The 26,059-nt window shown below is 44.4% G+C and overlaps 1 protein-coding gene across 3 annotated transcripts in view; it reads right to left on the bottom strand.

The window, feature by feature from the left end:
- TPP2 (tripeptidyl peptidase 2) overlaps positions 1-26,059 on the bottom strand; it is a 58,255-nt gene extending 32,196 nt beyond the window's left edge. Inside the window, exons 1-9 of one of the 3 annotated variants that reach the window (XM_061435325.1) lie at positions 25,799-26,059; positions 18,504-18,632; positions 12,753-12,848; positions 11,088-11,192; positions 7,999-8,123; positions 7,142-7,305; positions 5,284-5,438; positions 4,550-4,626; positions 2,149-2,276 (exon numbers count right to left, since the gene is read on the bottom strand). In XM_061435325.1, the coding sequence (XP_061291309.1) occupies positions 2,149-2,276; positions 4,550-4,626; positions 5,284-5,438; positions 7,142-7,305; positions 7,999-8,123; positions 11,088-11,192; positions 12,753-12,848; positions 18,504-18,632; positions 25,799-25,963 (1,144 nt within the window). In that variant the 5' untranslated portion in view covers positions 25,964-26,059. The remainder of the gene's footprint in view (positions 1-2,148; positions 2,277-4,549; positions 4,627-5,283; positions 5,439-7,141; positions 7,306-7,998; positions 8,124-11,087; positions 11,193-12,752; positions 12,849-18,503; positions 18,633-25,798) is intronic. The other 2 variants (XM_061435323.1, XM_061435324.1) reach the window with 2 other exon arrangements.

Genomic DNA, 26,059 nt, shown 5'->3' with positions numbered 1-26,059 from the left:
ATGCGTGAAAGAGAAAGAGAAATGTGTTTCAAACTGTAAAAATATAACTTCAGAAAAATAAAGGAATTAGTTGATTGATCTTCGTTTTTAAATGGCCATGGTATAGAAAATTCTACCCGTGAAACTGGCAGTAGCCTCCCCTGCAAAGTGGCTGCAGTAACATGCTACGGTCTCCTAGATAAACGTGCAGATGAAACTAGTTAAGACTCTGAAATCACAGAACTCAGAGATCAAAGTCAGGTCCTTCATTCCAGGGATGTGCAAACAGGGCAGAGAGGGGTTAAAAAAATGTACTGAAGATAATGACCGGCAAAGACAAGACTCAGAATCCAAGACTATCAGCTCCTCATTCTCCTTCACAACACACACATCTCCTGGGTAGAAGGCTGGACAGAATGAGTGAATTAAGAGGACTTAGGTCAACAGTGCTGCCACATGAAACTGTAGTCATTTTGTAGAATTTAGGTTAAAGCGTTCTGCCAATGTGGGGATAAGAAAATGACAAAATGCTGGGCGCTGTAGGAGAGCAGTGCATTTTTATCACTAGGTACCTCTCAGGATTATTTTGTTTCATTTTGTGTCCTTAAAAGTATCCAGAGATCTGGAACACACAATGCATGAATCACTGGCAGGCACTGCTGTCTTAACACATGATTTAACAGAATTACTTTATCAAGAGATTTTAGGTTACTGAAAGCAAGCGACACCATGCTTAAAATTTACAAGCCACGAATACAAGCATGTCCCATAAATATAAGATCACTGATATTTTAAAACAAAAATATTTTTAAAAGGACCAGTTTCTACTCTAACCTTTAATGCCCAAATATTGCTGTGTATCTATAAAATCTCTAATACCTACGCAACTATAGTAACTCCTATGATACGTACGTATTGTGCAGTTAATGGTGGATACACCAGGAAAACTGCTTGGGACCAGCTTTTATGGTCACATGTTCAGTCACAAACATTAAGTGTTTTGAGCCCACATTTAAAAATAAACCAAAAATCTTGAGGTCTCATTTACTACTTAAGGGATCTCAATTCACCGTTCCTCATTCATGCCTCACATTAAAAAAACCAAGGGGTGGATTTCATGTTTTGTGGGGTTTTGTTTTTTGCACAAGATGGCAGCTACTGTCGTATAATAGAAGCTAATTTTATTATTTTCATATTATGACTGCAAATAATTCGATCTCTTACAACTTTCGTTGACAGGCATTATTGTTTCCTGTTGGATTCCAGTGAAGCAGACAATACCGTATCCGATCCTGAAGACAAAGGGTGGGGAAGGCCACAGGCACACAGTCAATGTGTTTCAACTGCTTTTCTCAGTAAGGAAGCTCCCTTCCTCTACCTCTAGGTCTTCCTGCATGCTCCAAGAGAAACTAAAGGAGGGAACTCTGCTATAAATACACAAGCGGACACTATAAATAAAAAGTGAAGCAAGTGTCTTCATTTATGCTGCTCACTTAGCCTGGAAAGCCCTTCTCCTGCTTCTGTTTACCTACTGAAATCCCTGTTCTCACACTTCTTCCAGAAAGCCTTGCCCAGATCCTCAAATCAGAGGGAACAGCACTTTTGTGATCCCACAGCCTGATCTGGGACTGCAAGGAGATCCAACCAGTACATCCTAAAGGAAATCAACCCTGAATATTCATTGGAAGGACTTATGCTGAAGCTGAAGTGCCAGGACTTTGGCCATCTGATGTGAAGAACTGACTCATCGGAAAAGGCCCTGATGATGGGAAAGACAGAAGGCAGGAGGTAAAGTGGGCGACAGAGGATGAGATGGTTGGATGGCATCACCGACTCAATGAGTTGGAGCAAGCTCTGGGAGACAGTGAAGGACAGGGAAGCCTGGCATGGTGCAGTCCATGGGGTCACAAAGAATTGGACATGACTTAGCAACTAAACAACAACAGGCCTGATCTATACTTCTGCTACCCGTGATCTGTACCTCCACACTTACTCCAGTCTGCTGGAGATGAAATTCTACATCAGTGGGTCCCTACTAGAGTTTACTTTCCTGAGGGTCTATTATAGGCTCACAGTGTCCTGTGTGTGGGAGAGATACGATTAACACTGGATGGACTAAATCTTTTTGTCTGCTTGTTTTTAAGTTTACTTCTAACACTACAAACTCACCTATCACACTGGACGTGGTTCCTCCCGGACACCCGACTGTAGACAGGCAGGGGCCGTTATTCCCAGCACTTGAGACATAAATTATATTGTGCTTCCACACAGCTTCATTGATTACTTCACATATTCTCCTGAAAGAGGGAGAGGATTCAATTGAACACATGAACTGTCCACTTTTCAGGAAATGGATTACTGTAATGTGAAAATATTTTCAAACATGGTTTATATGAAAAAAAAAAAACAAAACAAAACATGGGTTGCGAGTAGCAGCAGCAATAGAATGGTGGTCACAGGTCAGGAGGGGTGCTCAGAATCACTCAGGGACATTCTCACACTGCAAGTGCCTTGCTTCTACTCACAAAGTGTTTATAAAACTAAAATACATTCAAACGCGAGGTCAGGTAAATTCCGGCACATGTGCCATTAGCAGAGCACAACAGAGCCATGCCCAGAGACATACCCCAGTCGGGTTTCAGTGGAGGGAGTTAGGAGGCCCCGTTTTTAGTGGGGAATGTGCTAAAAACAAAACTGTATATATGTGGGGAAAATAAACTGCCAAGGGGCCAAAAGCAGAGACTGCAACGTGAGCAGAGACTGGGTCAGGGGCCACAGGGGGTCCACTCCCCCCCGACATGGAGTATGGAGAACCAACTCCTCACACAGCTGTCACAAGCAGCAAAGGTGAATGGGGAAATAAGGCGCTAGGGAGAGAGACTTAACATGTAAGAGATGTGGTTAGAGCTTGACAGCAAGGAAGAAAAATACACTGGCAGTCATTACAGGAGGTAAAGTTAGACCACAAGGAAAAAAAATGAGGTCGATGTAAAAAAGGTTAAGGGCCAGGGATACTCCAAAATCATAAAAGTGAAGGAAAAAGCACATTAGAGTAAGAAGACTGCAGAAGAAGGAAGGTCCCAGGAGAGAAAGATATACACCGCGATAATGCAGACACGGAAGCAGATCCTTCCTTCTCCCTCCTGCGAGGTTACGTTCACAACTGACGCTGACGGCGTGCTCGCTTCCAGGTCTGGAAATGAGCAATTGCCTCACAAGGAACCGTGTACCCGTCAGCTGAGGAAATTACGGGTTTTAAATTTTTTATTTCTTAAATCAACATGTGGTAGAACCGACCTTCTCTTCGGTGCGTAGTTCTGAGACTGCACATATGTACAGATTGTGAGACCCCCACCGTTAAGTACAGGAATGGTTCCAGCGCCACATTAAGCCATCTCCCGGGGTTATCGGGCCATCTGCAGGTACAGGGCCCCTTCCCAGGTGCTCACGGATCGTTCTGGAGCCCTGTCACTGTTCATGTCACCTAAACACAATCCTGAGACACAGCCACTGAAATGGCTCTTTTCATCTAGCAAAAGCATTTATGATGCACCCATGAGAACTCAATCACTGACAACAGCCAACTACAGGCTCTAGTTTGGTGACATTTGCGTTTCGGCAGAGCTCTGTCACAGAGCTGCAAAAAATGCACAATGGGTGTATCTGGATGGGGTGGTGGGAGGAAACTCTCCAGATAGGGTCACTGCCAAGTTAGCGCTATGAAGACAGAAAGGCTGAGGCAACATGAGGTCACGCTAAGCCAGAGGCTGGAAGACCCTTACAGCACAGGGAGGGGAGCAGGGCAGGGAGACCCGGCGATGGACAACGGTGAACACACCTGTCTCGGTTTTGCTGGAAAAGCAAAGGCCATGGGAGATGCAGAGGCTTGTTATTAGTTAGTTTTAAAGCTAGTGGATACTTGAGCAGGTCTGTCTAACAGTAAAGAGAGCCAGGAAAGGAGCGAGTCGATGCTGGAAGGCATCTCTGAGGGCGGAGGGGACCAGAGCCGCTCTTCATCCCAGGCACACTCCATGAGAGAAGAAAGGACGGCAGCTGGTGGGGTCAGGCGGGTCACAGGAGGGCCCGGAGTCCCCTCTGAGCGCTTTCATCTGCTCTGGGAAAGAAAGCAGCAAGGACGCCAGCTGAGGACTGACGGGGAGGTCGCCGAGAGTCCCCAGGAAAAGGTGTGCAACGGCCATCCCAGAGGGAAGGGCACGCACTGTGACCAGAGACAGAGCTGACCACACACCCGCGGCTCACGGCCCCTGAGCATGCCGCCAGGGTGGCCTCCGCAGAGCCCGCAGCTGAGGGGCGCCGTCACCGCAGGGCCCGCGGTGCACACCCGAGGTCCGGCTGCCTGTGGACGGGGGTCCGAGGGGCCGTCGGGTCCACCGGCCAGAAGGGGACACCAGCGTCAAAGACATGACTGTGGACCAAGGGCCTCGGGGCCGCACAGGATCTGCCCAAGTCTGCTCCTCGTCAGTTGTGACGTTCGCTCCAGTTACACAGAAGCGCTCACTGCTCTTACCAGCTACGCCCCCACGGCTGACGAGTGGCAAAGAACACTCACCCGGAATTTGGCCAGTGAGTCGCTTCTCCGTAGCTGTAGTTGACAAGATCACATTTATGATTTATAACCTCTATCATCTATTAAAAAGAGAAACAGTCCAGCTTAGACAGCCATTTATAAAAACAGAAAAGCCAGCACAAAAAAGGCATCCCACAGTTCTGTAACCAATCATATTCCAACTCATACCTATATTCATAAGTTACTGCCAGACATATGGCTGACGAACTTAAAAAAAGGTGTGTGTGTGTTTGGGGGTGGTGTTGATACACGGCACAGGAAGTAGTCAATAAAAAACAAACCAGCATCTGCAGAATTGAGTTGGAGAAACGAGGGAGGTCTCTTTAAAGTCTAAATTCACTCAAGTGAAATAGAATTCATATGTTAAAGTCAAATGAAGAATAAATTCTTACACTGATGGAGCAGGCTGGCTGAGATGTCTTCCTGTCTTTTTTCATGCTTTTAAAAGTATCTCAAAATAGTTTGCTAAGGGATTTACTACAAGTGAGAGGTATAATGTAAACAATGTTTTCATGTTTCCCCAAATCTCTTTAACCCAAATAATTTCTAATAAAAATATTTTTAAATGAGTTAAGCATTTTGGGCTTTTGCAAACAAAGTCCTATACACTGAATACAGTGCCATGTATTTTTGATAAAGCAAGAGCAGCTTGCTAATCCAAGTATCCACGACCATGAACCATCAGTCCTGGACACCACCAGCTCAGGAGCACTCACAGCTCTGATGAGGCCTGTGCCTGTCTCCATCGTGCTGAGTCTCGTGTCTCCAATCTTGATGGAAAGAATCTGAGCACCAGGAGCTACGCCATTCCGCTCAGGTTCTTCAGGAAAATGCCCAGCAGCTATACTAGCTACGTGTGTTCCGTGGGCTCCTAGAGGCAAAAAGGGGAGAAAATGAGGAAACACCCTCAGAGGCTCAAAGTTTTAACCACGAGATTCAATCTGCGTAGTAGTAATCAGAATAAAAACACGGTTATCTTAACGTGTAAGGGGGTACTGTTTCTTCTGTCTCTTAACAATAATTCACAAAAAGTGACTGTGATTTACATACGCTATTCTGCCATCCTGGATTCTACGCTGTTAAGTCACAAAGGTGAGAAAGTATTCGCACACATGTAACTGACAAAGTGCTTGTATCTAGAACATAATCTTTCAAAAAAAAAAAAAAGAACCCCCCCAAAAAATGGGTAAAGAGCGTTTGAAAAACATTTCCCAAGAGGATGACCAAATGGCAAATAAACGTATGAAAAGGCGAGTCACCTGGGAGACGCAGAGGAAGGCCACGCAGAGCCACCCCTTGCTGAAGAGCTGAGGCTGAGGGTGGCCGCTGTGGGCGGGGACATGCACTCTCCGCTGCGGCGGGTGCGACACGCCTCTGCTACTGCCGAGGGGAGCTCGGAGGGTCTTCAATACTGTATGGCCCTACCACACCCAACCAGCTCTCCCAGACATGGGTTCCAATTAAAACAAAAACCAACTTCTATACAGACCTGTACACAGTTGTTCAAACAACCCAAGTGTGTATCAGGAGGTGAATGGATAAATAAACCATGGCGGACACACATGGTGAAACACTGCTCCACAATAAGGAACAAGCCACATAATTACAGCACGGATTCAGCCCAACATGCTGCAATGGGCAGGCAAAAACAAACTTCATTTTTTAAATTCCATTTATATAAAATTCTATCAGATGTACAGTAATCAAGGGTGGACAGAAAGCCATTCAGCGGCTACCAGAGGATGTGAGTGGAGACAACTGGATTATAGGAAGAATAAGCCAGCCTTTGAGGGTGGTGGTGATGGAGATGTTATTTTGGTTGTAGGGATAGTTTCCCGGGTGTGTGCACACATCAGAACTCACCACATTATGAGTGTGTAGTGTGTGCAGTTTCCTGTACCTGAGCTGTGCCTCTATGGGCGGGGGGAGCTGGGTACCCCACTTCACCCTCCTCACTCCCTCCCAGAAGCAAGCACTGCCCTGCAGCTGGTGCACACCGTCTTCACACCTATACTTTTATATTTTTACCAAACACACCCATAAACAATTTTCACACAAATGTTTTTAATACCAATATATTTTTTTCAGTAAAATTTATATATCTGAGATTTATACATAGTTATATGCAGATGTATTAATTATGATTACTATATAACATATTCCACAGGATGAATAACATAATTTATAAAAAACACACAAATTTCAAGAAAGTTTATAACTTTTTTGAAATTACATAGAAAGCTGTGTTAAGGATCCTTTTATCTGATCCTTCACACTCATGGGTGAATTTTCAAGAGTTAGTATTTGGAGGTGAAATTATTGTTCATAGATGAACTATGTTTACATTATTTTTTGTAGCTGGACCATGCTCACACTCCTGGAATGGATCCTACATGGTTTCGGCCTTAAAAAAAAACAATACCTTTCCAGGAAATCAAATCACATCCGTGACTCCAGACCTAGTTCTGTCGTAGGGATCGGTCAATTCTCCTTCGGGCTGTTTTTGGGTAGAGGAATTTATCCTCCCGGTACTTTGCACGTTCATCTCTAGTTAGCAAGCCTAAGACAGAATACCTCCACTGGTCACTATGGAGAGCAGGTTCCCGTCGTCGTATATGTTGACAGAGTAGTTCAGCATCTCGGCAGCACCGAAGGAGCCATACTCCTGAGCCTCTTTGTAGTTTCTCAGAACAGTCGATTTACTCAGATCCCCATCTTCACTCGAATCAATGCAGGCTCTGGAAAAGGAGAATTAAGAGCAGGTAATGCAGTTTATCTTCTTTTTCTACCTTTCTAAAAATCACACAATACTGTTTCTCGAGGATCTTCTCACCACACTATCTCTGTTTACCAGCACAAATGTGGCAGCTTCCTCTGTCACAGAGGCCTCAGGAAAGACTGGGTAAAGTGATTTAAGCAACCAGCCCTTAAATGAAGTCACGCACAAGGGTCTCTAGGAACCGTCCTTCACAGACCCCCAGGAAGAAAACCACCCACCCGCTTAAGGAATCAGACCAACTTAGTGTCTAGGTCTCTGGTGGTAAATCTTTATGCCATTTTCCTCCTCTGCCCTTAAAACATTTATAGTAGATACTCTTGCCAGACCCTCCTGCACTTACTTTACAAACTGCCCAGCTTCAATCAGGAAGATTTCTATGATCAACCTGCTGTTGTATAGTTAATGACTGCTGTCTGGTTAAGGGGGTAAGATTCTCTAAGAGAGGTAAGAGTCAGCTTTCATGCCTAAAATACTAAGAAGTTTAAGAGGCTTTATCCAAAACTACTCAAAAGCCAACCTGGCTCTCAAGGAGCTTTGCTTAGAGATATTAATGTCTTGTAAACCAAATCTCTGGGTAGTTTGAGGGCTTAATGTTCTTCAGAGCAGGCAAGACCATGTTTAAATGAAGATGTATAAAATCCACATGGCTTACCTCCAGGTCTCACCATCAAACCACACCAAGCAGTCGTACACAGGGCCAGGATCACTGTACTTTTTCTCAAAAGAGTTTAGCAATTCCACTTGACTGTGAAGCTCCTCCTTGATTAATTTATTTGCCTAATCAATTAGAACATGTGCTAATGTTAGCATTTTGTGCTCTTGGCAAGTGATAGTAACAGACAACCAAAGACAATGTGACCCAGTAGTAAAGTCATTTTACCCTGGAAAAATGGAAGAAGATTTTCCTTTTATATCTGTACAATTTGAAATTCAATTTAGTGGCAGATTATCAATTAAAATATTAAATAAAAAAAATCCTTCCCTCACTATCACAGTCAGCCCCTCACTACAGCTGCTTTGGGGAAGACACGGTGCTACATGGCGGGGACCTCACTTGGCCAAGGGTATTAGTCACATGCCTGTACCTGCATGATTCAGTTCCAAAAGCAACACTAAAACTGCTACACGTTAGTTCATCTACCTTTAGATTTTTATAGCCAGGAACATTTCCATTTCAAATCTGTTTCTTAAGAACCCAAATAAATAATAGGAATTATGAATAGTCTCGCCTCTGTTGAATTTGCTGAGTTAAATACATACTGTATTTTTGACCAAGTACATATAAACTGCTATTCAACCATTCTGAGCTATAAAAATGGAAAATTTGTATGCTTCAATCTAAGCACTTTAAAAAAAGTACTGTATGAGATGGTCCTACATTCACCTGACTAGTCCAGGTGAATAAAAACTTAGATTTCACATGTTCCCAAAATCTTAAGTTATGCTTCATTTTTTCCTTATTCAATATATTCAATGTTTACTCCTCCTCAAGGAAAAAGACAATTATATAAACATTTTTGGCATACAAAATAAAATGGCTAATTAAATTCAGATCCCTCTTCTATAGTTAGTGCTCTATATGTAGTACCTGAAATACTACATTTCACGTCTCCAACAGGAGGTTGAAGAACCAAAAGTGATCTAACCAAAAATTATACAGCTGTTAAAAATGAACACAGATAAAGTAAATAAAAGTGTGCGTGTGCAGATCTACATAGGCTGGTGGGCATTGACCCGACCTGCATGTTAATGAAAACTCTTGACAAGTTTTTAAAATATCTGCCTCCTCTGTAAGGTTCTGATTTATTTCCTCTCTAGGACACAAACATGGAATTTTTAAAGCTCCTCATGTGATCCTAGCAGGGAGCCAGGGTTCAGAATCGCCAATACAATCCCATTTCTGATTAAGAAATGCACGCCCTAGAAGCCTAAGTAGACGTTTCCTCCAAAAAGACACACATGTGGCCAACAGGCACAGGAAAAGATGTTCAATGTCACTTATTATTAGAGAAATGCAAATCAAGACTACCATGAAGCCATCACTTCATGTTGGTCAGAATGGCCATCCTCAAAAAGTCTACAAATAATAAATGCTGGAGAGGGTATGGAGAAAGGGAATCCACCTACACTGTTGGTGGGAAAGGTAAATGGTACAGCCACTACGCTTCAGAAACAGTCTGGGGATTCCTCAGAAAACTAAAAATAGAGTTACCACATGCTCCAGCAATCCCACTCCAGGGCATATACTTGGAAAAGAGAAAAGCTCCAATTCGAAAGATAACATGCACCCCAGTATACACAGCAGCACTGTTTACAACAGCCAAACAGGAAGCAACCTACATGTCCATCGACAGGTGGCTGGATAAACAAAACGTGGCACGTATATAAATACACACACACACACGATGGAGGACTGCTCAGCCATAAAAAGAACAAAACAATGTCATCTGCAGCAACACGGATGGATATAATCATACTACATGAAGTAAATCAGAAGCAGAAAGACAAATACCATGACATCACTTATATGTGGAATCTAAAAAGGAATGACAGAAATGAACTTCCTGACTGACAGAAAAGACCCACAGACACGAAACACATTATGGTTACCAGGGCGGGAGGGAGGGGAAGGGGTAAGTTAGGAATGTGAGTGAAACAGATACACACTACTACATATTAAATAGATAAACAAAGACCTACTGTATAGCACAGGGAATTATATTCAATATCTTGTAATAATCTATAATGGAAAAGAATCTGAAAAAGAATATATATATATGTATGTATAACTGAATCACTTTGCTGTACACCTAAAACACTGTATATCAACTATACTTTGATTAAAAAATTCATTTAAAAAGTGGCATGCATTAACAGAAAAATTCAGAAGGACGAACATCAAGTTGCTGCTAGCATCCCTGGGTGGTGACCTTCCAGAGACTTTCACCTGCTAACCGTTACATACCTCTGGTGCTCCGATTTCTGCAATAGCACTTACAGCTTTCATAATAAACTGAGATGCTATTTTCATCTCATAGACTGATTTACAAAACATGCAACACAAGAATGTAGAAGAATGGGAACTCTCGTACACTTCCTATGCAACTGGTACGGTCACTTTATAACCCACCAGAAGACCGGCCCAAGAACTTCCAAAACAGGATTTTTTCATCCTGGCCCAAAACTGGAAACAAAGCAAGGATCAATCTGCAGAACGGACACATACATTGTGGTCCAGCCCTCACAGAGTAACGAGAGTGAACTACTCCAACACCCCGCACTGGAGGATCGTACGGAAAACATCGGATGAAAGCGATGATGCGTAAAAGGACAGACACCGTATGATTCCATTTTACAAAATCCAAAACGGGTGAGGTCACTTGACAGTGTCAGCCATCAAGGACAGTGGCTGCTCCCGGGTGAGGCGGCGGTGAGCAGCCAGAGGCATGAGCGGCGCTGGCGTGCTGGCGCTCGGGGTGCTCCCTCTGTGACGGTTCATGACACCACATCTAGATGTGTGCACTTTTCCGTGCGGGCACTCTATGTTCATTAAGAACTTTTAAACATTCAACCGATATATAAATTGATTTCAGGACAAATGAGGAAAGGAAAATAAATAAAATTAGACAAGTTAAAACATGGGGGAGAAAACAAACTTTGGGGAAAAGTCTGTGCATTCTCTAAGAACTGTTAATTCTCCAAGAACACGCTAATGTTTAAATAAAAGCGACTATCACCAACTTGAGAAGGACAGTTGTTGGCAACGTCAAACTCTTCCTGCTTCCGACAGGCCTCCGCGAGGGCTGCTCTGTGGACAGGGTCCCAGATTTTTTCCTTCCGTTCTTTCTGCAAAGACAGAGAAATGGCCTTCCAATGAGGTGGACTAATATGCAGGTAAACTGAGATAGGAACTTAAGAGTTGCTATTAGCTGTGATGCTATACAATGCTCATACAGAGGTTAAAAAAAATCATTTATAATCAAGTTGATAAAGCAATGAACGGATCAGTTATAAAAAACTTGATTACTTAATTCACCATGCCTAGACTCTAAAAGCCCAAGTTTACCAAGGCACAACCAGATGTTATTTTTATACATCATAGGCCCCCATTTAAATCCTTCTCCAAGAATAGATAATATCATGTCAAGTAACAGCCTGAAATACCATCATTTGAGGAAAAAGAAATGCCTTCAGCCAAGAGCAAGCAGAAGACAGGGTAAGCCCACAGCTACACTCTGGTGGACTTCCTGTCTCCCACCTCCCTGGCCTGTTCTTTTTTCCCACCCTCGTTGACTTGATGGTTCTTTGCTGCTGAAACTGGTCTTCCCGCCATCCCGAGTGTCTTGAACCACAGTGCCTCCCAGTGGAAGTCAGCTAGTTAAAGAAAGCCTCTCCAATAAAAGAATCAACTCCACTGGACTAAAAAAGGGGATCTGCTTGAACCTAATCCATACCTGAACGTGGCTGATTAAATTTACTGTAATGCATAAAAATACTGTGCATTTCAGCCTGAAATATTAAAACAAAATAGTATCTAATAGAAGTTGAGTTACATGACATTTGTTTTCTGATTTTTTTTTTTTTTCAGAATGACTGGAATCTGCCAAGTAAATATTTATATGTAAAATACTGAGTAACTTCTTACTGGCTCACTGACCCCTGGAGAAGCAAATCACAACCCTAGACTACATGGCCCATGGGTCTCACCCTGAAGGCCCAACTTGCAAGGATCACATCTTGTTTTACTACTTTAAAATCTTACGTAAAATTAAAACTTCACTTCCTTAGTCATACTAACCACATTTCAAGTTCTCAATAGCTATTTGTGGCTCGTGGCTCCTATAATGGATGGATAATGAACATTTCAAACGCTCCCGTAACTACCGAAAGGTCGACTGTGCTGTCATAAAGCAGGCTCCATCTCACTGGTTTTACAATTCTTAGCTCTCCAAAGACAGACTATGTTTCCCGTCCTTCAGCTGCATTAGGTCTGAGTTACTTCCTTCCCTAGTACTGAATCATCACTAACTGGGATCAAGAAAGCAAGCAAAGACTAGGAAAATGGGAAAAATTACCAGAGAAACGACAGGAACAGGAATAAATAAGGCAGTCTAGGCTTTAAATTGATTGTCCAATGAAAGCATATCCCTTTTCCCAGAAAAACACAAATACACAAAATGTGAATAAAATTTCAAGGTTTTCAGATTCCCTAAACTTATCCATGTATCTCAGATTAGGAAACACAAATGGGTAACATTTCACCGGATACCATCTTTCTTGAAGCAGATATCATTTGAAAGTCTCCAGATCCCCTTAATAATCATCAGGTTAGTGAGAGCTAAGGAAGTCTCTTTCTTCAGTCTGAACAGAATCTGAAGAAGTCATCGATACTAGATTGTCCGTTACCTGAATTCTTTCCTTGAGAGCCTTTGGATAGAAATCGTAGCCATTTTTTATGCCAATGTGATATCTGCCTGAGGGATTTGTCCAGGTCACAGGAATCTATGGGGAAAAAAGAACATTTCTCACTCACTAAATGCTTCCCAATTCCAATGGTACAGTCCTGGGGGAAAATCGGTCCTTGGGGCTCAACTTCAAGCAGGCCGCCTTAGAGCATATCTTTAATACTCTAAGTTGCCATTTAACATATCTCTGGCTCCTTTTGTCTCAACAGTGAGATAACTTAACTAGAGTACTTTCATTTACACAATGCTTTACAGTTTATGCAGGGCTATCAACATCACATTAAACCGCTAAGACATTCAGTTCCCAAGCGCTCAGGACAGCTCACTCCCCCATCACCCAACTGCCCATCAACCAGGGGAGGGAAGCAACTTACAGAACCTCTCTGCCCTCAGATGTCCCGCTAAGAAAAAGAACTTCACTCTCCTCCAAGATACTATAGGGATGGGCCCAGAGCCTATAAAAAGAGCTCTTTGTGTTCTTAAGAAAAAAGCTCTATAAAATTATGATAATTACATACAACATCTTATAATAGTCTTTCCTGCTCTCTCAAAGTATTTAAAAATAACACTTCAAGCTTTTAATTTACATAAAATACAAAGAGCATGCCCAGTTTACAAATGGAGAAAGCAAACAGGCAAAGAGAAATTAAACTTCTGGCCCAAACAGGAGGGTTGAAAAGAAAGCTGGAATCTAGTTCTATCAAGAGACAAAAACCTGGTGTAAAGGATACAGAATTTAAAGCCAGACAAACCTGGCTATGGCCCAGACTCTGCTCCTCACCAGGCGGGAGCCACGGGCTTCCACTTCCTCATGTGCAAAAGGAAGAAAATCATCTTTACTTCACAAGTCCCATGAATAAGAATTTGTGTGAACATCAACCAACTTTAACTGTCAAATAAGACCATGGGGACCCTTCACATTCTATCATCTCAGGACCCATGATCACTAAAAACAGCTTTTAAAGTGTACAGGTTACAAAGCTGAACTAACAACCACCAGAAGCTGTGGACTGACTCACAGTCCTCACTTGTGCAGGATCTCTACTCGACTCGGATCCTCAAGTCCCTCTTCATCAGACTATTCCCCAGGCAGGAAGCCTGTGGAGGAAATTTTCTCACAACTCAAGAGAGGAAGACAATTGTGCACAGAACTTCCAAGATCTACTGACCTTCAAAAGCCTGCACATACTGTAAAGCAATTATCCTTCAATTTAAAAAAAATTTTTTTAAAAAGTCTGCACATCAGTCATCATTTCTGAACCAACGACATCTAGAGTTTGTGAAATTTTAAACATGCTGGCATACAAATTAGCACTTTTCATTCAAAACTGACCAGCCTTCTTTAGATAATAGAGATTCTTATTCTCGCAACATCCATGACACACAATAATAACGTGTTGCAACAATAAAAGAGTGAGCAGCCACAAGCCTGTTTAATCACAGGTGTCCCACCACCCAGGTGGCTTTGTTCCCATATGCTACTGACAACTCCTTTGTGCAGAGATTACGAAAAGCTGTGAAATGCCAAAGGATTAAATGAAATAACCGATCAAAGTAACTGCAAAATAATCAGGTGTTGAGACAATCACAATTACTTAAACTATGTATGTAATACAATAAAAATAATGAGTAGACATAATTTGTGTTGAAGTAAAGCAAGACTAAATTCTGCAGGGACCACGAACCAGATATTTCTCAAACTGCTACCACGCATTTTCTTCACAGTACATGTGGACTAGTTAGTTACAAAAATGTAACTAAAACAAAAAAATAAGAAAATAAAAATTATGCATAATCACGGTTCTACTAGTTAACCTTCACCATGTTAAAGCTAGCTCTGTTGCTTGTTGTTCAGTTGCTCAGTTGAATCCTACTCTTTGTGACCCCATCGACTGCAGCACGCCAGGCCTCCCTGTCCATCACCATCTCCTGGTGCTTGCTCAGACTCATGTCCATTGAGTCAGCGATGCCATCCAACCACCTCGTCTTCTGTCATCCCCTTTCCTCCTGCCCTCAATCTTTCCCAGCATCAGGGTCTTTTCAAATGAGTGGGCTCTTCATATTAGGTGGCCAAAGTATTGGAGCTTCAGTTTCAGCATCAATCCTTCCAGTGAATATTCAGGGTTGATTTCCTTTAGGATTGACTGGTTTGATTTCCTTGCAAACCAAGGGACTCTCAAGAATCTTCTCCAACACCACAGTCCAAAAGCATCAGTTCTTCTGTGCTCAGCTACCTTTACTCTGAGGCCATCGGAGAATATGTTATTTTACATATTTGCGTATTCCATACAAATGAAGTTATTTTGGGTCTCTCTTAAAAATCAAAGCATTTCATTTATTTTTTACCATTTTAAGCTGCTCTCTTTAAAAGAGTTTTAATTACATAGTAACTAACAATGTGATAAGAGTGATTCTCAAACAAGAAACAGAATTTCTTTAATTACTAATTACAGCTCATTTTACTGACTCTTTTAAAGAAAGGCTGTTTAATGAACTAAAGGTTTTCTCAATGAGACAACTGTCACCGTGAGTTGTTGACATTCCATGCAAGAAAATTATGTTGAGTTTTTTGCCTCAAAACGGTACTTCAGACTTGTCAGCCTCACGGTCGGGGTGGACACAGGGACCCTCTCCCTTCAGCTGTCACTGCACCTAAATTCGATGTGAAGTGTGGCTGAGGCATTCACGGTCTCTGAACTAGCCTAAACTAGGCTAAAAAGTGATGATTTGAAAAATGACTTCAAGTTAAATGAGGCAGAACTTTAAAAGGCACTGTGCTTCCTTCCAAATGCTGCTAAAAGTAGAATAAGGAAAAGGAAAAAACCAAAAATCCTAACGACAAAGAATGGGCAATGAGGCTTTAGAAGCCAAAAGTCACCATGTTTTGAAGGCTGCAAAGTAAAAGCCGGCACTGAAAATTGGTGGGCAAACTATGGACTTTTAACACATGCGGTGGGACGAGTGGGTGTTCAGATGGAAAAAAAGAATATAGGGACTCCTATTTTAAACAAAGTGTTAAATCAATTCCAGGTGAATTCTAGAACAAACAAGAAAAGAAAAATGATGGATGCCTTTAGAAAATAAAAATGGGAGAATATCCTGATTTCAGGTCAGGAAGGGTTTTTTTCTTTGCTATCAAATACAATTTAAAAAAAATGAAAGCAGGTGATCATATTTACTCAAGACCTTTACAGTTTCTTTTGCTTGTCCTTCATTTCTGCTGCCCCATGTTTTCCTTTGAAAAGTCTTTTTTTTTTTAAACTATTTTTAAAAAGTGTATCTGCTGGCTATAAATACTCTTACTTTTACTTTATCTGGGAATGTCTTTATTTCACCCTCTTCCCCTGAACATATTTTCAGTGCATATAGAATCTGGGATCGACAGATCCTTTCTTTCTGCACTGGAAAAATGTCACGCCACACCCTAGGATTCTGATGAGAAGGCCGAAGTCAATCAATCCTTCCCATCTATATAGTGGGTCACTTTTTCCCGGCTATTTTTGGCAATCTGATTGGATGTTTCCGGGCATGAATCCCTTTCAGTTTATCCTATTTGGGGTTCACTCAGCTTCTGGAATTAGTAGGTTGGTATCTTTGCCCAACTTGGGAGAACCTCTCCCCCAATTTTTTTTTCCTGCAGCACACCCCTTTCCCATCTTTCTTAGGGTCTAATGATGCAAATATCTGACCATTCATTACTGACCCACAAGTTCCTCAAGCTAAGTTCATTACTTCCCAGTGTTTCTCTTCGTTATTCAGAATGGTTATTTTCTATTGGTTGATCTTAAAGTTCGCTCAGACTCTTCTGTCATCTGCTTTCTGCTACTGCATCCTTCCAGTGATGTTGTCTTAAGATGTTGTCTTAAAAAAAGTTTCACCTATCATAAAAATATTTCAGTTCTAAAATATCCATCTGAGTGTTTTTTACAGCTTGTACATCTTCTGCCGAGTCTATTAGTTACTGCTGTGTTACGAATTACCACAAATGTGATTTAAAAGAACACACATTTCCTGTCTTACACATTCTGTCAATCAGAAGCTGGTCTGGATCCTCCACTTGGGTTCAACTGAAGTGCTGGCCAGGGCCCTACTCTCATCTGTGGCTGGTCTGGTGGCAGGTTTGGGGGTGTTCGTTTCCCTTTGGTCTGTGAAGTTAAGGGCTGGTACTTCTCACTCATTGTCAGCTGGAGGAAGGATTTCGTAAGACACAAAAAGCCCTAACCAGAAAGGCAAAGGGCTGATTTCCAACTACAAAAGATTTGATGTCCTACGCATGAAGAGACATCGCCTGGAAGGTGAAAACGAGCACAGAGTGGGAAAAGACACCCGAAACATATGTGACCCAAGGACAGGTCACCCCACACACGAGGAAGAAAGCGACGGACGACTCAGGATTCAAAACCACCAGCAAAGGCACGCGGAGGGGCACTTCACAACAGAGAGGATCCAGACGCCTAAGTGACACATGAGAAGGGGCTCATCTTAATAGTCGTCGGAGAAACACAAATTAAAACTACAAAGTGATACAGCTAAATTCTAAGCTATTCGCAAAAATTAAAAAGCCTGAAAACATCAACTGGTAGCAGCACAGCTACTAAGAGGCCTCCACATTGCTAGTGGAGACGTGTTTCAGTACACCCAGCTGGAAAACTGGTGAAGGTGTACCACCCAGGAAAGGTGTCTCTATGACTCAGCAATCCCACTCCCAGGCACGCATCCTAGAGCTCCCTGCGCATGGGTGCGCAGAGTATGTCTGCAAGAACGTTTTCTCAAGAACTGTGACAGTCCCAAAGCGGAAACAACTGTTCCCAGCACAACGGACACCCCATGGTACAACCATGTCCCAGAGACAGCAATGAAACCGAACACATCACTGCCCCACGCGAATCAGGGCTCAATCTCATGCATCTCATAAACACCCAGGAACAGAGGACACAAAATGACACGGAAGTGAGGCCATTCATATAAAGCCCACAAACAGGCAAAACTACCAATAGATCCCATGAATCCGCACAGAGGTGGTAAAGCCGTAAAGGAAAGCAAAGAACTGATTTCACAAAAGCCGAAATCCGTTGTGATCTGGAGAACACAGTGAAGTCCTGAGGCAAGGCTCTGCCTTATCTATAGCAGGCAAAGCGGTGTTCACTTAAACTACTCATTCAACTGTGCGTATGTGCCTTGTCACTTTTCTTTTTGCCTGTACAATTAATCATGAAAGGCGTCTGCTTCTATTCACTTTTTTGCTCTTATCTGTTCCCCTAACTACTACTGGCCGTAAGTAACCGACCACCAGTTACTCAAGACGGCTTAGCAATAATAGAATCCTTAGAGAATGAGAGGACGAGCATCCTCAAAGCACCTGACCAGCAGCTGATCTTACACTGGCGGAAGAATTAGACATCAACCATCGGCAGTTTATGTGCTATTTGGAAGAAGCAGAATTAGAATATAAGTTATTTAACCAGAGCACAGCTAAGTCAGAGAAACGTGAAGACTTTACTGTGTTGCTTTCCTGACGCACAGAAGCCGTAAATGTTTGAGGCTTGAAAGCATGACGTCTCGGGGTGATCTGTGACACAGCAACAGGTAACCAACATTACCCCACGGAACGTAAGGTAAAGACATAAGATGCCTTGAGGTGACAGCACAAAAAATAAAGAGAAAAAATCAGTGAAAAGATAAAGGCTCCAACCTTGAGCACCCTTCCTGAAAGACCAACAATTTCACCATCCTTTGGCTCCACCACCGTGGCCGTGTTCACGTCGCCACTTCCCGTTGTGTCAATGATATCGATGATTTTCGGTTTCCCATCAGTTGTAACCTGAAGATTAAGAGACCATTAAAATATGAATTATGGAATCCAGTTTTTATTCTGAAAGCAATGCCAACCCCCAAATGTGTGTGTGTGTACACGTCCCAATACATAAAATATCCTATAAAACCTGCATTCATTTAAAAAAGGGAACTGAATGGTTTTAAGCCAAAAGCTTAACAAATACTCTCAAGAAAACATAGTCATATATTTAGGTAAATACTTCCTGAGCACTTACCATAGGCCATACTCCACTAGGTGTACAGTACAGAAAATTCTTGACCTCAAAGACTTTGTGTTATATGGACTCAATAAACCAAGAAATATACAACATGTCAGTCGGTAATCACTACAACCAAGAAAATCAGGCAGGGAAAGGAGACAGGTGGTATGGGGCATTCAGCGCTAACGAGGCTGCTTAAGAAAGGTCTCGTTGAGAACGCTAACATTTTTGAAGAGAGATCTGAAGAAGGTGAGTTTGGGGCTGGATGAGTACAAAGCTTGAAGGGAAAAACGCTTACTAACATTTCATTACTGGAGCCCACACTAGCACTCAAACTTCTTAAGTCAGGTTCAGACTCACCACTCACACTTGCCCCCTCCCCAGGCCTTGCCAGCCCAGGAAGCCAACACCCACTCGGGTGCCCAAGCCAGAAACGCAGGAAGGCCTTCTCAGCCTCTCCAGTTTAGTGCTCACAGCCAGCTTCCCGAGGTCCTTCATTCTACCTCTGAAGTGCGGTTCAGACCCACCTTCTCTGGATGATCACACGGGCATCCTGAGCTTCTCCACCACCATCACCTTCTGCCTTCCGAACGGGATGCCACCCCCGGGAGGCCCTCCAGGATCAACAGGCGCACCCTCCCGACCCAGACCACTTGGCCTGCTTTCCACTTGTCGGCCATGGCCGCCACCTTCCTGCACCAGGGCCTTCTGCTGAGAACTGTCTGTCCCTTCAGTTGTTCACAGGGTCCTGGTCTCGTCTCAGGGACCCCGTTTTCTAGAGAACGCTGCCCCTTCACAGAGACCTCCCTGCTGGCCTGGTCTAAGCGCTCGTCACCCTAAACCCAATCATTCCTCCTCACGGTACCGTGGGGCCTTTGCAGAACTCCACTCACTTCGTAATCACGGCTGGGACTCTTCCCCGATTCGCACTAGTGGAAGGGAGGCTGCACCGGGGGGAGGGCCGTGTCTGTCTTATTCCCCAAATTACTCCAAACCCGGCAGCGTCTGTCAGGTACACGAGGCTCCTGGCTTGTTGGACAGCCTGACACTCCTTACTCGGCATTAAGATGGATTTTCCTCAGCTGCGGGGTGGCCTCCGACTGCTGCAGCCCACGGTAACACTGAACACCCCACTGCCCTTATGGGGGGGACCCTGCTGGGGCTCTTTCTGGGCTAGCTTCGCCAAGGGGATTTGTCACATTCAAGAGACACGTGTTGAGTGAGCAGTGGGAATCAGGTCCGGAGGCCTTAAAAAGATAGAAAACAGAAGACCCCTGCCCTCACAAGAGAAAGAAGAACAGACAGCCAGTGGGAATCTGCTGGATGAGGCAGGGAGCTCGAGGCAGGGAGCTCAAAGCCGGCGCTGTGTGCCCACGAGGGGTAGGAGGTGGGAGGGACGTGCGAGAGGGAGGGGACCCACGTGTGCCCGTGGCTGACTCATGCTCATGCGTGGCAGACACCAACACAACGATGGAAAGCAATTAACCTCCAATTAAAAACAAATTAATTAAAAAAGAGAGAAACAGGAATGTAAAAAAAAAAAATGCCTACAGGGTGCCAAGAGCCCAGTCCGCAGATTTCCCCTGCACCCGAGAATTCACCCTCTTTGAGCTGAGCTGAAGTGCAGGGTCCATTCCTGGAGTCTTTCCCGCCACACCGCCGCCACACACACACCCACCACTGCAGGGTCCTCAGAATCTGCAGTTACAGTGCACCGGAGAGGAGGAGCGGGGAGCTCGCTATACGGAGGAAACACACATGCTTTTTTCTTTACAAGGGAAAATTAGGGGGTGGCTGGTGGAGCTCAGATCTCACTTCAATCATCGACCAACCAGGGGCTGAGAGTTCTGTCGGGGGCTGCAGTGCTGTTATTTTTAGGCGACAAAATTCTTAAACTAGGTGATTATTTCTCGGGGGCTGTCTATATTAGGAATAAGTATTCTAATACACTCAGAAGGCTCCAAATCATAATTAAAAGTCAGAAATCACATCCAACCCCGACAAGATTATGATAAGACTTAAATCAGACACTGATTTTGAAGGGACTGGCTAAGTATCTTCAAACATGAAATGAAAATATAGGAATGAAGAATCTAACAAGATAAAAACAGAAACCACTAGGAGGAAGCGCAAACTCTCCTATAAACTGTCCTATAAAACTAGCTAGGATCATGTGTTAAGACCATACACAAATAATCCATTTTAAAACGTTCTCCAAATAAGTGTGTGATTTCAAAGCTGCATCATAGCACTAAGAATACAAACCATTTGCCTTCATCTTCTCATTCAAAAAAGCAAACAATATCAGTGCCTTGAGATCAAGAATCGTAAGAGATCGCTAACAAGTCCAACACGGATCCTTCTCATTAGAGACCTCATTCATCAGTGTGAGAGCAAAGAAAGAGAGCCTGACGGGATTTCGTGCTTTATTCTGCATCTGCTACTGCGATCGGCTTTACTCAATAGGACCTCTCTCTTACCCATGAAAAATTCTCATATGTACGGTTTTCTGTGTACTTCTCCCTTCATCATTAGGTGAAGGGACCTACTCCATTAGAGAGAAGATGCAAGAGGGAATTTAAGGGTAGGAAGGTTTTAGAAAGGCAAACCAGCTGAGAGTTCTGCAAGGAGCTCGAGGAGGAGGAGAGGAAACTGCACTGCTAACCTGAGACCGCTGTCCCTCTACTGTGAGGACTGGATGGTCACGGGGGACTGAAGACACAGCCACTGTGACGAGAGCAAAGGTGATAAGCCCTGGGAATGGAGTGGGAGACTGAGAGATGCTTCCTGGGCGATGCTGACTGAACAGAACAGAACTTGCCCAAAGGCTCTTCCCCAACATCAAGAACCTCAGCTACTTTTTATCTCCAGTGAAACACTTATTGTGGCAAAGTTGGCGAGGGTTTACAGAAGATCAGAATCAGAGTGGGAAGTTCGCCCATTTTTCTGCATAAACTGCAGTAAAGGAGCAAGCGCTCACTTGAAATTTCAGGGACAACACTGAAAACGCTCCTGTGAGCAAAGCATGGTTATGTTGCAAACAAAAACTACGAAATGACTCTTGTTCTAAGAACACAGTGATAAAATGAGTAAGACAGGCTTTGCTTTCGGAAAGCTTACAATCCAGCTGGGAAGACAAATGAGACAAGAGAACAGTGACGTAGGACAATGAATAATAAAGATGAAGGACAGTGTCCAGGAAGGCACATAAGAACACACAACCCAGCTCGGAGGAAATCAGGAAAGGCAAACTTAAATCCGGCAGCACTGCTATTAGTAACCAAGCACACATCTGTGACAGTTTCTTCCCTGTGCTCTGTCTTGCTGTTGAGTCGCTAAGTGGTGTCTGATGACCCCATGGTAGCCCGCTGGCTTCTGTCCATGGATTTCTCCAGGCAAGAATATTGAAGTAAGTTGCCATTTCCTCCTCCAGGGGAGGACCCAGGGATCTAACTCGGATCTGCTGCATTGGCAGGTGGATTCTTCACCACTGAGTCACCAGGGAAGCCCCCTCTATTACATTTTAGTGAATACAAAATTAGAAAGACATTTACAGGACTACTTGTAACCTCTGTCCCCAAATTATATTTCTTCCCCCATGAGGAAATTACAGATATTATCACACATATACATTTTTCCCCCCATTCAACACAAGCACATTTCACAGAAAATGAATCTGGATAGGTGCTTTTGAGGAATTTTAACTTAACCAGGAAAAAGGTATGAAAAGCAAGAGACTAAAACGAAATGCTAAGTGCTACAGGAGGATATGAATAAACCGCTATGAGAGCAAAGAGAGAAAAGGAACTGTGAGCAGGGACTGGGCCCTATCCCTCTTTGAAGTCCCAGGTCCTGACACAGCGGTTGGCATATACACAAAAATACACAATACGTGTGGTGGGAGATGGCTGAAATAAATCAGTAGATATCCCCAAAGGTAACAGGTGAGGGCCCAGCCAGGGGTTACGGGATTCAATAGGCCTTTACAGGTGCCTGTAGAAGGCCTGCGGGCAGATTAAACCCCACGTGTAGCGGCATGCGCTGGGGAAAGACCTGGAAGATCTGGGAAAGGGGTGGAGTGTTGGTGGTGGAAGCCCAGGATCAGGGACGTGGGACAGAAGTGCTGAGACGCGAACCAAGGTTACGCAAGGAGCCGCAATCAGGTGGCGATGGCCCAGTGCAAAGTTCAGGACTGGGGCTTTTCATGTAAAGACAACTGGGAGGCCCAAATGGGTCACTGTGATATTAAGCAAGGGTGTGATGGCGGGGTTTTTTCTTAGTTTTTAAGGAAGGGTACTCTGGCAATGTGGAGGATGACCAGTGGTGGCCGGGAGGCCCCTGAATTCCAGGTCCTGTCCAAGCTCCGCCGCTCCTCCGTGAACTCTGGTTGGCCCACTGATCAATCTCTGTTAACAGTTACAGTCTGCACGACTCCAGCATCTTTTAATGCAAAACCGTAGATGCCTGAATATCTGCTACAAAAAAGACTTAACCACTTATTTAATTATTACTCCTCTCATCCTGCCACCCTCTGCATTTAACAAGCCTACACGCTGTCACAAAAAAGAACTGAACCCAAGGCTATCTCCAAAGAACGGGACTCTCCACCATATTCCTCAAAGTTCTCCTTGCACCTCCAGTCCTCTGCTCAGACTTCACTGGCTTTTCCAATGTCCAGTTCAAGAGCCTCTTCCTATTTCACTGGCTCCTTCCACTTTATTTCTATCTACCTTCTTACCTTAATGATGCATACACAGATCTACAAAACACATTTGTTACAGGTAAGGAGGGTAAAAAAAAAAAAAACCTTAAAAATTCACTCATGTTTGCAAGTCACCTTATTGAATTCTTTTTGGATGGCCATGTTTAGGCCAATCTCTCAAAGCTGTTAGAAGGTAAGAGTTAAGTTTTCATTTCCCTTCAAATACACTGTCATGCAAACATTTATTGTTACATGCACTCACCTAAGGGCTCCCCATGTGGTGCTAGTGGTAAAGAACCTGCCTGCCAGAATAGGAGAGGTAAGAGATGAGGGTTCAATCCCTGGGTCAGGAAGATCTCCTGGAGGAGGGCATGGCAACTCACTCCAATATTCTTGGCTGGAGAATCCCAGGGACGGAGGAGCCTGGCGGGCTATGGTCCATGGGGTCATAAAGAGTTGGACAAAACTGAAGCAACTGAGCACACACACATCGAACGCACATTTATCCCTCAGAGAGCTGGTGATTTAAGATCCAGCATAAACTCCCTCAAGGTTATTTAAGCCTTGCTTAAAAGCATGAGTTTCTTGAAGGCTTTTCTTGAGCTCTTTAAACAGTCACAGGTAACTAATCGTCTCAATTTTCAGAGCAGGGCGGTGGGATGAGAGTCACTGCCTATACTTTATAGAGGGAGGAACGGAATGACGGGATGAGCAGGTCTGGGAGATTCTACAAAAGCGTCTTTTCTCCAGACAGTACTCCTCCAAACTCTTCTGATCCCTTTATTATCCTGACAAAAGAGCCAGTGAACCATGTCCTCCAGCCGTTCTCCTCCCACTTATCCTTTCCATTACTACCCGGGAATAAAGTCTCGAGGAGGTGATGGCTGTCACTGCTATGAGTCTCCTGAGTTATTAACACAACTGGACCACTCGAGCACAGGAGGAAAGGCGTCACCTGCTTCTCTTTTGAGGCTCCAGAGCAGCCCACAGGGCCAGGAGCTTTAAGGGGAGGAAGCAAGATACCCCCCTGGGGGGGATTCTCTACAGAGCCAACCTGTTTCCTCTTTCCCTTGAATTACACCCTAACTTGCCAAATGCTATCTCACTTTTAAGAAAACACAATCAAGGATTTGAGAGGGCTGAGGCATGGGTGAGGAAGCGAATCCCTCAACTTCAGGGTTTTAAGACATACAGGTGAAGGGCTGACACAGGGGAAGAGATCAGCAACCAGCTACTTTAGACGTCCCAGAGATGGGACCTTGAGCAACGGTGAGGTTCTGCTGACTACTGGGTTTCCCTGCAAGTCTAAGGCTAAATTTACAAAAGCCAAACTTTGAAAACTTTAATCAGAAGACTTTCAACGGAGATACAACGTTTTAAAAAAATTACCTTTTTCACAAGGGTACCTTGATTCAGCGATTCCAAAGGTGCCGAAGGCCAAACAAAATCGTCTTTTAAAAAATCACAAAGTACGTGGTCTTACATTTTGAGGTTGAAAAATTAAAAAAAAAAAAAAAAAAAAAGCAAGCATAATTGAATGCACCCTGGAAGAGTTCGCAGGAAAAAAAAAAAACTCAATCGGCTTCTTCTTTACGTAAAAGCCTAATAAGCCCTGCGTTTCAGCTGACCCTAAACAAGTACACTGCAGAAGAGGGTTTAAAAATAGCACACAGAAAACTACCGGAGGAAACAATTCCGGAAGTTGACTTATCTTCTTGAAACCGGCGGCTTTCGTTGTTTCGAGATTAAAAAAAAACAACAAACCATTCCACCCCAAATCAAATCACCCGAACGACAGTGAGAAAAAACAGGAGAAAAAAAAAAGCCACTTAAAGTTCTGATTTGCCCCTTCTCTGTAGCCTCCCCACCAGCACCACACCACCTTCCCGAGGATAATAAAATGGTAAATAACGGGCACTGGTCGCTCGGGTCCACGAGGCAGCCGCGGCGGCGGAGGAGGGCGCTGGGCTGGGTAGGAAGGAGCCCGCGGGCCCCGGGGCCTGGCGGCGCCCAGACTGGAAGGGACTTCCCGGGGGTGGGGGGGTCGACGATCGGCGCCCCGTCCGACCGCGCCGGGCCCCTCCGCTTTGTCTGGGCCGGCATCGGGGCCCAGCCCCGGCGCCCCGCGCCTCCCAGCTCAAGATTTCCTCCCGGCACCCGGCTCGCCCTCGGCCGCACAGCAGGGCTCCGAGGCCCGCGTCCCCTCGCCGCCCCCGACCCCTGCGCTGGGGCCCTTGGCGGAAGCCGCACCTGCATGCCCGGGGCCCCGGGGTCGACCCCCGTGTCCAGGACGGCGATGAGCACCCCTCGCCCGTCATACTCCGGGTAGCGGCACAGGAAGGCCGCGGCCCCGGTCTCCTTCTTCGGGAGGAGGCCGTGGAAGGGGAAGGGCTCCTCGGTCGCGGCGGTGGCCATGGACGTAGGCTGCAGGGTGGCGGGGAGGCAAACGGCCGGGCTGCGCGCGGACAAGCGGCGGCGCGAGGACAACCCGGGCGGCCACGGGCCTGGGCT

This window comes from Bos javanicus, chromosome 12 (assembly GCF_032452875.1).
Source record: "Bos javanicus breed banteng chromosome 12, ARS-OSU_banteng_1.0, whole genome shotgun sequence".
Classification (NCBI taxonomy): Eukaryota; Metazoa; Chordata; class Mammalia; order Artiodactyla; family Bovidae; genus Bos; species Bos javanicus.
Note: the sequence above shows the minus strand (reverse complement) of the source record. Positions and strands in the feature narration are given on the sequence as shown.